We start from the raw sequence: 13543 nt of genomic DNA on the forward strand, positions 1-13543 counted from the left end.
TGAGGCGAGCAGGCCTGCTTTTCATCCCGCCCAGCTCCTGCACGGCTAGCTTAGCCCCGGAAATAACAACACACAAACTGTATTCATTTAAACACTGCTTGGCCCATTAGCTCTAGCCTCTAACTGGCTAACTCTCACATCTTGGTTAACCCATTTCTATTAATGTGTGTAGCACCACGAGGTGGTGGCTTACAGGGAAAGGTTCTAGCCTACGTCCATCTTGGAGAGGAGAGCTATGGCATCTGCCTTACTGCCTTCTTCCTCCCAGCATTCTGTTCTGTCTTCCCCGCCTACCTATGTTCTGACCTATCAGGCCAAGCAGTTTTATTTATTAACCAATGAAATTAACACAGACACCATGGCTCTCCTCTCCTAGATGGACATAGGCTAGAATCTTTCCCTTCGTGGTGCTACACACATTAATAGAAATGGGTTAATCAAGATGTGAGAGTTAGCCAGTTAGAGGCTAGAGCTAATGAGCCAAGCAATGTTTAAATGAATACAATTTGTGTGTTGTTATTTCGGGTCATAAGCTAGCTAGGCGGCTGGGAGCTGGGCGGCAGGAATGCAGCCCGCTGTTCCTTCTACAAACCCCTGGCCACTGCTAACTTTTTACCCCTTCCTGACTGTGTTAGTCGGGGTTTCTATTGCTATAATAAAACACTATGACTAAGGTGACTTATAAAAGGAAGGGTTTGTTTGGGGCTCACAGTTGCAGAGAAATGAGTCTATCACTATCAAGCTGGGGAGCATGGCAGCAGGAAGGTATGTGATGGGGCAGCAGCTGAGATCCCATGTCTTGATTCACAAACAGGAAGCAGAGAGAGCTAGCTCAAAATGGCTTGAGTATTTAGAGACTTCAAAGCCCACCTCAAGTGACATATATCCTCCAGTAAGGACACACCTCCTAAGCCTACCCAAATAGCCACCATCTGGGGACCAAACAGACAAATGTCTGCCACTTAATGGGGTCATCTCATTCAAACTACCACACCAACCAATGCCATAGCTCAGAGGCCAATTGGCTATCAGTAGAACTGAAATTTGAGGGAGTTTCCTAAAAGCTTGGTCTTATAAACCATAGGAGATATGGTTCTATTTTAGAAAAGTTACCAAAGCTTTGGGTTGTCTTAACCAGGCCCTGAACTAGGAGTTAAAGGTCATGAGCTCATCATTTATTTTCTTAAGCTTCTCAGTACACTTAAGAACAACCAACCAACTCTGTCTCTGTTTCCACTAAAGTGTTAAATGCAGTATGTACTTATTCCTCTAAAGCCTTTCCTATAGGTACTTTATAGAATTCTATAGGGGATCTTAAAAAAACAACTAAGTGTGTGTGTGTGTGTGCGCGTGTGCGTGTGCGTGTGTGTGTGCGCGCGCGCATGTGTCAGGGACCAACTCGTGAGGGGATTCTCTCCTTCCGCCACTTAGACCCTAGGTAAAGAACTCAGGCTGCCGTGCCTGGTACCTATCACCTTTATCCACAAACCATCTCACAGGCCGTCCTCCGTAGGTGATCCCTAATTGTTCTGCTGTTGCCTATCATGAACTTCCAGCATCTCTCTTACTTGGAAAAAGGGTGTGGATGACTTTCAGGTTCGATCACATCAGAGAACCCACAGTACAGGGAGGAACAGTTCTGAAGGTTCTGACCTCTGGATTCTGTTTCAGTGTGAAACTCTTCATCAGTGTGGATCAGAGCAGCGGGGATTGACTAGGACAAGCCAAGGTCTTCGCCGTCCTGCATCAGAAGCTCAAAGCCAGAGACACAGAGCAGGGCACGAAGGAAAGACGAATGTCAGGAAGGGACAAGTTGGAGCTTGGGGTTTAGTTGGATACATCCTTAATCTTCCCCTGAAAGCCTCAACTTAAATTTATTTTAAAAAACTTAAAAAAAAACTTTTTTTTTTGTGTAAGGTGCGCACAGATGCCCCGGAGCTGAAGTTATAGGCAGTTGTAAGGTGCCTGACTTGGGTGGTGGGAACTGGACTTCTCTGGAAGGACAGCAAGCTCTCTCAACCTGAGTTATCTCTCTGGCATTACTAGCTTCAACCTTGAGGTGAGACTTTTTTCTTTAGATGTCTAGGCCCTTCACTGTTGTAGGGTCACACACGGAGTGAACCCAGAATTTGGAGAAGCTGAACAGGATGAGACAGGAACTGCAGGCGTTGTGGAGCCAGACACGTGAGGAGGCAATGGCAGCCAAGTGAGGTGCTTTCTAAATAGCTTCATCTCCTTCCCAAGACCTAAAGAGGGCCACTGCCACACTTCTACCTTCTAAGTCTCACACGAGACCGCAGCGTACCATGCCGAGTCTGAAACCAGTCAGGAAAGCCACTGTGGGAGCCACAGCTGTGGCCCAGATGAGGAAGCAATGCACACCCACCACACCTCTGGGTCAAAAGAGAAATCCCACTGAAACAGAAATCCCAAGTCAAGAACAAAAATGTGTGAGCCACAGCCACAGCAGGTCCTCTCAGAGGACTTTATTGCATCAAATGTTTATATTTATAAAAGCAAAAAGAGATTAAATCAGGGATCAGAGCCTCCATTTTAAGCACCAGAGGGAAATGAGCAATTGAAAAGTAAAATAATTGGGAGGGAAGGGGAGAAAAAATTGATGAGCCCAAAGACAAGCAACTAAGAAAAATCAGCAAATCTTGAAGTTGGAACCTTAGTCCATTTGTGATCCTGCCATAGTAGATCTGGAGTGTTGGCTGGTTTTTGTTGTTTTAATTTATTTGAGATAGGGTTTCATGTATACCAGACTAGCCCTAAACTCCTTATATAGCGAAGGATAACCTTAAACATCTGATCCTCCTGCCTCTGCCTCCCAAGTTCTAGGACTGCAGGCACACGTCATGTTACAAACCACAATATTATACAAGTAATTGCTCGGCCATCTTTTCATGAGTGACTTATCAGAGCCAGGGGCTTTGGTAAAGGTTGAACCAAAAGGCAGGGCTGTTTGGTGTTATTGCTTTCTGAATAAAGTGGGTGGTTTTGGCTGCACATTTTCTCTGTAGCTGACTCCTTTTCTGTTACACATTTGGGAATTGATTCTCACAGTTCAGAACTGTTTCCTATGCCTTTAGGGATTACTGATCACATTCCCCTAGCTCTGTGTGAAAACAGTTTCCCACTGACAGGCCTTCGTCCCTCTCTCCTGGGTAAATGCAGAGATCTGCCTTCCTGCAATCAACAAGCATTTGGTCAGTGCTTAGTGTCAAGGCAAGAGCATTCCATTTAAGACATCCACAGGGGTCCAAGGACATAGAATCACTGCTTGTCCTACTGGCTTAAGATGTCCTAGGAAGAACAATAAACGCAGTAACAAGGAAAGATGAATGTTGTCAAGTTGCCATTAACCAAAATTCAACATTTTTCCTTATAAGACATTAAGGAAGTGAAAGGACAGCTAAGGCTACACAGAGAAACCCTGTCTCAGAAAACATGGAGAAAGGAAAGGAAGGAGGGAGGGAGGGAGGGAGGGAGGGAAAAAAGGGAGGGAGGGAGGGAGAGAAGAAGGAAGGAAGGGAGGGAGGAACGAAGGAAGGAAACAACAACAAAATGAAATAAAAACACAAGTCCACACAACAATCTGTTCACAGATGTCCAGGGTAGCTTTATTCAAAGTATCTCCACACTGGAAATAATACAAATATCCATCAACAAATATATAGATCAGCCAACAGTAGTACAGTATTCAGTATAATGCTGTAATAGGAACACTACTCATCAATGAAAAGGAATGAACTATTGATAAATACAACAGTACACATGGCAAAACATGTTAAGCTAAAAAAAAAGCTCAACACATAAGTATGTCTCATCTGATTGAATTTAAATGAAATTCTAGAATGGGCAAAATTAATCCCCAGGGACAGAGTAGATCAGTGGTTACCCAAGGTTAGGGGGAACTGCAGAGAGAGACAATGCATGCCCTGGTGAAGGACATGTTCTGCTTGATGGGGGGCAGGGGAGGGTGACATTGGTATTTAAATGTTAAGGCTGAACTGTATAATTAGGACAGGCGCATGTAACTTTAGGAAAGCAAGCAGCATACAGACAAGAACCACCGGCACAGTGCCCCTTCGGGGCTGGACGTGTGCTAAATTTCTATCGGTTTCTTTAGCAGCATGTTAGGGGGTCGACTTTTCATCAAATGAACGGCTATGTCAAATTACAATATCAAAAGAAATAGACCTAAGTGATGGAGATTAACAGAAGCCTATGAGATAAGCTGGCTCCCCGAGAGGGCACAGAGGGCTCCAAGTCAAAAGACTAACTTCTGATACCTCCCACTGTTCAGTGGTGATGTCTGAGGGATGGGTACCCAAACCCAAGTCTGACCAGGGGACTGAATCAAAATGTTAAGACTCTTACCAAGCTTAAGAAAATCTCATTATAAAAAAGACAAATGGTTGCATGTTCAGAAGAATTTGACAGGCTCAACTTAGGAGTTAAAGAAACCAGAATATAACTTTAAAAAAAAAAAGTCTATTGCATTTAGAATTAATAAAAATCTTCAACTTTAGAGATTTAGGAAGAAAACATTTTTGCCAGGCTGGGAATGAAGCTGAGAGCTTCATACAAGCTAAGCACACACTCTACCATTAGGCTACATCCTGTCCCCTGAACAATTATCTTCACAAAGCAAATTATCTATTTAACTTTTTGTTCTGATACCAAACCCTTCCCTGGTGGTGAAGCCCACTAACCCTGAGTCATGCACTTCCTGTCCTTGAGAAGTGTATTCTGTTTGGGGAGGGAGGGGAGTGGGGACTGGCTTCTATCTTGTTTCTAAATTTTACTGTAGACTGGCTTGTAACATGCTTTGAAAAAGGATGCTGTAACAACAAAAATACTAGCTATTTTGCCTCATTAAAGATAATTCACAGTGAGCAACGTCTGGTTTTCAATTTTACTTCTGTAACTCAGCTCGATGTTCTTCACACTCCAGGGGGAAGGGGAAGGTAGCCTCTTCCACCATACTCCCGGTGAGGACCCAGCAGAAGACTAAGCTATCATCACTGAAGGCAGAAAGAAGCCACTGTTCTCTGTGCTTGACCCTGCTTGGGGGCAGTGGCTCATCTTTTATGAGGGGCAAGGTTGTAAAGGGCACCCGCTGTGACCCACTGTCCTTGCAGCAACTGCTGAGGTGAAGCTGAAGATGACTTCCCAGGTTTGCCTCTGAAATTGTATTTAGCTGATCTTGACTTCATACACTTCCACAATGCAGTTTGACAGTATCCATGCCACTCTTCCTAACCCCAACTTCTCCCAATCTCTCTCCCAATCTCATATTCGCCTTTTCTTCTTCTTTATAAGCCAGAGTCCAATTAGAGCTGCCCCTAGCCTCAGGGGTACAGGGTCACCCACTGGCACAAAAGCAACTTAGAGAGTGTACCACTGCAAACAGACTCTCCCTTCCCTAGCAGCCATCAGCTGCCAACAGCTCCCCAGCTAGAGTAGGGACCTTGGGAGCCCCTCCACCCCATCCACGCTGGAATGTTCACTGGTTGGATGGTGTGCAGACAGACAGTTACAGTGAGATCATAAGCACAATGGTCTCACATGTCCAGAATCTCACAGAATTCTCCCCTGGACTCGGATTCTTCCTTGATGTTTCCTGAGCCTTGGGGAGAAGGGGTGATGGAGATGTTCCATTCTGGGAAGAGGGTTTGCCCTTTCTTGATGTAGTATCAAACAGTATATCTTGAGGATCCTTCGCTAAGAGTTGGGCGTGGGATTCATGCAACATCCCAATCATTCCTTATCTTAGTGATGCTTATGTATTCGGAAGCAGGGGTCCTGGTTATAGGAAGTCTAGTTCCTTACCCAGAGACTCTTTATTTCCATTTCTACTCCCTCAGAGCACTTGATGATGTCAAATAACTGAGTGAGCAAGGGTTTGCTGAGTGAGAGATCCTTGTAGTAACTCTCGCATCCAGCAGTCTGACCCTGGGTATCTGGGGAGCGCTCAGCTTTTACAACCCACATCACCTCTGTCTTCAGAGTGACACTAATTTAAACAAAGGATGTTTTGTGCTATAACATTTAAGTGGTTAATAGCAGTCATGATCAACTTTTATTGCTTTTGCATAAACAGCCAATAGAATAGGTTTACACCAATATAATTATCTTCCAGCACCCACCTTTCATGGGGCTGTCTAAGGATTTTTTTTGCAGAGGCAGTAGGAAGAGGGGGAAGAAATGGAGGATGAGGTTTCAAAAGGTATCTTAGGTAGACTTAAGTATTTGGCAATTATTCCCTTCATTTCAAAAGTCAGCTTCGTAACTTGGAAATACATAAAAGCACAGTGCATCCACCTTATTAAAAAGAGATGTGCCACCTGGGTGCCCCAAGTTGATACCGAGCATTATCCGGATTCGTGTCTGTAGGCTTAGTAAACAGTAGTTTTAAACGACACACATCAAGATCTTCAGTTAAATAATCTCATATCTGGATTGAATCATGGAAGAGCTGACATTTAAACAATTACCATTATTTATTCATTATTCAAATCTGATAATGCCCCAGGGAGTAAGGCGCCTATGTATAAGAAGATAATATAATCTTACTAACCAGCCATTAAATCAATCATATACATAGCCACTCGTGTATCAGACAGTTCGGGCTGATATTCCTATGTGAACAACGTCCTGCAAGTCCTCCACCGCCACTGCAGAGGCAGCCGCTCCTGGGACAGGAGCCATCTTCATGTTAGTATTTCTTGGCTAGTCTCAGTATTGTTAAGCACAGCGGATTTTTCCCTTAATGAATATGAGTGGATTAAGGCAAAAGGACACAGACTAGCTTCTTCCATAGATTATCTTCTACCTTATTTAAAGTTGCTGTTGGGGCTGCACAGGCTGCAGATCTGCTGGCCTGCAAAGACACAAACTGTCCCTGGGCCAATGCCTGCCACATTAGCCATGAGCTTACAATCTTGGTGCTCCCAGCATCTTCCCTCAGTTATTGTCAGGACTGCTCCTCAGCACGACACGCAATGCTGAGCTCAAATAACACCACTTATTTGCTATGTATCTTGGCTGTGTGTAGATTATTTCCTTATTTAAAATACTTAATAACTGGGCAATAATCTACTTAGTTTTTGCAAATTCTGCATTGCAGAGTTTTTCGCTTTTACAGCCGTTTTCTGCAAGGCTGTTGAATTCTCCTTCTGCCATTTTCCTCACATAACTATGTGGTCCTTTCCCTTCAAAGGAGGAAGGATGCTTAAAAGAGCCCCCAATTCGATCCCACAGTGTGAAATACTGCCCGTAGTTATAGTCAAAATATATGTGGTGGTCTGTGTGATGAGCTGACCCATTAATAAATGGCCTTAAGACCTGGGGGACACGAAAATCACCGTCGTGAATAGAAATTGTCCAGACATTAACCAAGACATATAACCCTAGGTAGACCACCTTGTGCAGTGGGAAGACAAAGGGGTATATATGGTAAGGCAGACTCTGGAGGAAGCCATCCACAGGGTGAAAAGCATGACTTGCAAATGGAGTGGGGATCTTCCAGACATGATGAGGTTTATGTATGTGCTGAGGAGGAAAAGGATACGGTTAGAGCCATATGCAAACATAGCTTCCACTCCTGGTACAGATACGGCCTAACTGGAACTCACTTCCTCTTTACTTCCAGGGTTAGAACTGTATGACAGGCCCTCCAGATCCACGAAGGAAACCATAAATAAAATGCATAGAGCCCCTATGATGACGACCAGGAGAGCTTCTTGGGTATTGAATACAAGCAAGAGGAAGCCCTACAGTCTAGAGTATAGACTTTATAATACTGAAATGTGTGCTATCTTCCCCCTTTTCTGCCCTTTAAATGACTCTACCTTGTAGACCAGTCTATGATGCAGGCCCCTGTGGATCCAATAGATCAGCATGTCTGTGAAAAACAGGAACGATACCACACTAGCAACAAGATGAATCCAGCCTAAAAGAGACCACACAGAACAAGAGTCCAAGTTTGTCTCCATGATTAGTGCTCCCTTCCCACATGGCCACATAAATGCAAAAGGAGGTCCTAAATTCAAACACAATCAACAACCACTTCCATCCCAACTTCCCCTCACCTAACAACTTGACATGTTCTACCTTGCATTTTTTAATTCTAATTACACTTTTAGCTGCGATACAAAACCATAAAAATTGCCCAGACAGTATTTCTTTTCTTTTTTATGACTTAACTTTATTATTTTGCTTATCTGTTTCTCAAGACAGAATTTCTCTGTATAGCCCTGGCTGACCTGTAATTCATTCTATAGACCCCCGGCTGGCCTCAACTCACAGAGATCCACCTGCCTCTTCCCTTCCAAGTGCTGGGATTAAAGGTGTGCACCACCATCACCCAGCATTAACTTGACTATTTTTAACCATGTGTATGTATTATGTGCATGTACGTATGAAGGTTCTGGTTCTTGTGTGGCTGGAATTACTAGCAGTCATGAGCCCCTCGATGTGGATGCTGGGAACTGAACTTAGGGCTTCTTAGCTGGAGTCATCTTTCTAGTACAAGTATTAACTAAGCTACAAAGACGCCCCTGATAGAGGACAGCCCCACTGCTTTCCTTCACCTTAGCCTTTTTAAATCCTATCGCTGTGCGCTGCCTCCTGCCCTGGAGCTCAGTTTCCCACGAAATACCGTCACTCCAGAAACTCCACGAAATACCGTCACTCCAGAAACTCACCCCACAATGAGTCCTTTTCTAAGATTTCCAGCCTCATCTTCCTGGGATTTTGCTCCAACCAGGGCGATGAACTCAACCTCCTCCGGTGCCTGCAGTATCTTACCTCTGACTTGGGTTAACACTGGCCCAGCATGGCCAGAATGCCCTCTCCCTGATTTTGCCCACTCCCTCAGTCACTGTCAAAGCCTCTTCTAATTAACCACCTCCTACTCTGAGAGCACAGCTCCGGTATCAGCAAGCCGGGCTTCAAGCCTCGGAGCATATGGCCAGGTTCTCATTTGGTCCCCAATACGCCGCTTCTAAAAGCAGCCTGACAACGAGACCCACTCTGCAGAGCTGCTGGAGAAAAGCGGTGGGTGGACACGGGGCAGAGCCGCAAGCTGCAGCTGGCGCCTGTCAATCTCAATGCATGCTGCTCTGCCCTCTGTGCTCTGGATGTCAGGAACATGTCTTGAAGGAACTTCAGAACTACATAGAGACTACATCGCTGCAAGACTACCTTTTAAAGAAGGAAGTCTCAAGCTCTAAATGTAGGGGTCAGTTTCTAAACTCTGAACAGAGACACAGTGGACTACTATGATTAATATACTCTAAGACAATATTTACAGATATGAAACCATGACCACGGTTACTAAATCATCAGAATGCGAACTGCATACACAACATTGTTTCTGCAATGAAATCAAAGAAGCAGGCAGGCCCAGATGAGAGGGAGGACAAGACAGACAGGAGGGAGGACATACGGACAAACAGCAGGACAGCTGACGGTGACTTTCAGGTAAGTCTCACGTACTGCTGGAATTACTTTCCCAGCAGTTTGAAGTAGCAGTCTTAGGAAATACACGGAAGGGTCCCTGATCAGTTTTCCCATAGGCACGATGTCATCGAAAACTGACTTTAAGAATGACAGTGGAGTTAAAGCCCACGTGTGTGGCGAGACGGAAGCGGAAGTGAGCAGAACAGTCGAAACAACAGGGCAGTTGGAGATAGAGGCACGTTTGGAGACTTAAAGAAAGAAACTGTAAGACAATCACGGAGGCGCACTTGGCAAGTTTAAAGCCAGCCTGGGCTACACAGCAAGACTCTGTCAAGAAAGAAGAGAAAGAAAAAGGGAGGGGAGAAGGAAGGAAGAAAGGAAAGAGAAGGGGAAAAGCAGGCAGGCCGGCTGGGGAGATGGTTCACCAGTAAAGTGCTTGTCTCACAGGCCTGAGGGCCTGAGTTTGATTCTTAAGAACCATACAAAAAAAAAAAAAAAAAAGAAAAGAAATGCTAACTGTGGTGATGGGGATTTGGATCCCACACTGGTGAGGTAGGAACACTGGTGCTGGCTGGCCAGCTAGTCTGGACCAACTGGCAAACTCCAGGCCAATGAGAGAACCTGTCTAGACTTGACCAGGTGGCACATGCCTTTAACTCCAGCACCTGGGAAACAGGCGACAGATGGATCTCTGTGTGGTTTTGCTCTATTTAAGTAAGTTCCAGGCCATTCAGGGCTACCTACTGAAGACCTGTCTCAAAAAAAAAAAAAAAAAGCAAAACAAAACAAAGCAAAAAACAAAAACAAACACTGCACCCCCCCCCCAAAATCAACAACAGCAACAAGAACAAAAAAACAATAAAAACCCAGGAGGTAAAGAATATTGCTGAAGCTGGCATTTGAAGTAGTCCTCTGACCTGTTTCATGCATGAACATACATGCACATACACATGAAGAAAGAACAAACAACACAACAATAACAGCTTGTACTAAAGCCCCCCCCCCCCCAGTATCTGCTCACCACTTGGGAAGTCTCCTACGTCATCATAGAGCTTGCTGTAACCTCTCAACTCCAGGAGGAACAGTGAAATGGTGGGGATACTAATCCAGGGCAAAGACTTGACTGTGAACATGATCTCTCGATAGACTTGATTCTGAAGATGAAAGTTCCAATTATTTAAAAGTCACAAAATCTGTTCAACAAAAACTGTCATAAAGTTGATTGGGGGTGGATTTTTAAACATTTTCTGTTCATAGTTGGACTCTGGCTCGTATCAGGCAAGAACTCTACCACCATCTCTGTGAGTTCGAGACCAGCCTGGTCTACAAGAGCTAGTTCCAGGACAGGCTCCAAAACCACAGAGGAAAAAACCCTGTCTCGAAAAACCAAAAAAAAAAAAAGAACTCTACCACCAAACTATATTCCTACCCCTCAATTTTCTCTCTTTTCCTCAGATTCTATTTCATATTTTATTTTTAAAGGTGTGTGCCTGGGTGCATGTAGATATGTGCCTATGAATGCAATGTTTGCAGAGACCAGAAGGCCCCAGAGGCTGATGTTTTAGGCAGCTGTGAGTTGTCAACATGGGTGCTGGGTACCAAACTTGGGTCCTCTGCAGAAAAAAAAACATGCACTCTCAACTGTTGCGCCCACTCTCCAGGCCCACTAAATTCTCTTTTATACTAAGAAGCCAACTTCCTAACTTTTCCTGTGAAGACTTTAACACACAGGAAAGCATAAGAGAAGCATGCCTTTATACCAACCAAAGGCAGCAAGTACCTTCACTTCTGAATTCTTTTCTCGTCTTCACCACGTCTATATGCTGAGTAGTCTGTATGGAGTAAAGCCTAAGGAGCAATCTTTTTTTTTTTTTATTGAAGAAAAAAAAAATTCCGCCTCCTCCCAGCCTCCCATTTCCCTCCCCCTCCTTCCACTCCTCTCCCCCTCCCCCCACTCCTCTCCCCCTCCATCTCCAATCTGAAGAGCAGTCAGGGTTCCCTGCCCTATGGAAAGCTATGGAGCAATCTTTATGTGAACTTCCCTCACCAGCTCCTTTCAGTCCAGGGACTACCCGACCAGTGACAGTGGTGGTCACAGAAAATTGTTCCAAGCTGATTATGAACAAGTCTCAACCGCTAACCTTGAATCCCCAGCTTAGCCGCCGAAAAAACACACATAGCAAAACTACTTTTCATCTTGCAATGGCCAGAGGGTAAAATATTTACATAAGCACAATAACTGCATACATATATTTATTCACCAATATCAGCAAAGTAATTCTCATGTATGTACATGGGGAAGTAAGATTTGCAGCTGGCGGAAAACCAGATCCACTTACTATTTAGAATATAAAAAAGAAAGAGGTGATTAACCCTTATAAAAACATCCAACCCATTCAGGGGGCTGTTTTCAAAAACTTCACTTACATATAACCAGTTTAATTAGCTGAAAAATTCACCATACATTGTATCATTAAGGTAACAGAAACTCGAAAATCTCTTACCTTTAAAAACTGTGGATGCTTCATTAATGAATGATCATAGACAAAATAATAGCTCAGGGTTGCACAGAAGAAGTAGAGGACATAAGCACCCAGGTTTGTGACAATCAGGAGACTAACGGTTTGCCGGACGATGTTGTCCTCGGGCCACGAGGCTGGGTACACGTATGGAGTAAAGAAGTAGTGATCGGCGACGCTGAGAACCAGGTCCATGGCAGCGCCTGCACGACAAGTGTGTGGTACTTTACTCCTTACACCTCCACAATGTTTCAGAGAAGCTGTAGGTAGTTTCTGGACTAACAACAATCTTACGTAGCACAGACGTGGCCACCAGCCTCCCCTGGTGCCAGAAGAGAATTATATACATCTTTCATTCCTAGTCTGACCTCTTCATATCATATAATGCTGAAATTAGACATTAATCTCATGTGAAGATCAGGATGGAGCAACACAGTGCAAGATACCTTTGATAGGGTTTCTTCTCCCTTGCCTATTGCCCTAAGGTTTGGCTTGTACGCTAGCTATTACTCTAAGTAACGCCTTTAACAATTTTCCCATAAGTGTTCACAACATAGCCACTCATGCTAGCTTACTACCCTCAGGCACTCTCGTCTAAGAACCTTCCAGGAGTTTCCCAATCATGTCTCCAGAAGCAACAGAATCAATGTGTAGCATATCCTCGAGGGTAGCCTCCCCTGAGCTATTCCCGGTTTTTTTTAGACTTAGGAAACCCTTCATTTGAGCCGGGGAGATGGCTTAGTCAGCCAAGTGCCTGCCTTGGAAACATGAGGACTGAGTCTGGAGTCCCTGAACCCAGGTGAAGAGCAGGGCATGGTGGCTTGTGTCTAAATAATCCCACTGATGGCAAGATGGGAGGGAGACAGAGGAGGACCCTGGAACGAGAGTCTCAGGCCAATGAGAGACCCTATCTCAAACACAGGGTAGAAGGCACCCAGGGACAGCAACTGAAGCTATCGTGCTGTAAACATTCTTTCTATCATGAAGCCAAGGAGGAGAATGTGCTAAAGAGTCATCTACGCAGAAGGAACATTCCCAAGTATCTTTCATTAGACTTCCAGATATTTCCCACAGTCCCATTTTCTTCATTTCTAGGTTCTTCCCTCTTACTACTGGTGCTAACATGCACCAGTCTATTAACGTGCATTAACAGTTGTGCATGTATGCTGTCTGGTTTCATGATCAATGCAGCCACTAGCGACACCTGTTTACTTTTTTATTGTCACGCCTATGTTATCAAACACAGCTAGTATTTCATTTTTCTCTCCTTGGCAATATTTTGGTCGTCACTTCTGGTTAAAATTCAACAGTTTGTCTTGCCAGTCCAAAAGTCACGAGTGGCGTTAGTTCCCACACGGTCTCTTTCAGTAGGAGGCGTCAGAAACATACCACACACCAGGAGCACCCTCAATACCGTCCTGGGCAGAAACATACCACACACCAGGAGCGCCCTCAATACCGTCCTGGGCAGAAATATACCACACACCGGGAGCACCCTCAATACCATCCTGGGCAGAAACATACCACACACCGGGAGCACCCTCAATACC

At 44.5% G+C, this 13543-nt stretch overlaps 1 protein-coding gene across 1 annotated transcript in view; it reads right to left on the reverse strand.

The window, feature by feature from the left end:
* Window positions 1-3600: 3600 nt before the first annotated feature.
* Sc5d (sterol-C5-desaturase) overlaps window positions 3601-13543 on the reverse strand; it is a 12415-nt gene continuing 2472 nt past the window's right edge. Inside the window, exons 3-6 of the mRNA XM_005347142.2 lie at window positions 11979-12196; window positions 10496-10628; window positions 7863-7963; window positions 3601-7563 (exon numbers count right to left, since the gene is read on the reverse strand). Of these exons, the coding sequence (XP_005347199.1) occupies window positions 7108-7563; window positions 7863-7963; window positions 10496-10628; window positions 11979-12188 (900 nt within the window). The 5' untranslated portion in view covers window positions 12189-12196 and the 3' untranslated portion in view covers window positions 3601-7107. The remainder of the gene's footprint in view (window positions 7564-7862; window positions 7964-10495; window positions 10629-11978; window positions 12197-13543) is intronic.

This window comes from Microtus ochrogaster, chromosome 5, assembly GCF_000317375.1.
Source record: "Microtus ochrogaster isolate Prairie Vole_2 chromosome 5, MicOch1.0, whole genome shotgun sequence".
Taxonomy (NCBI): Eukaryota; Metazoa; Chordata; class Mammalia; order Rodentia; family Cricetidae; genus Microtus; species Microtus ochrogaster.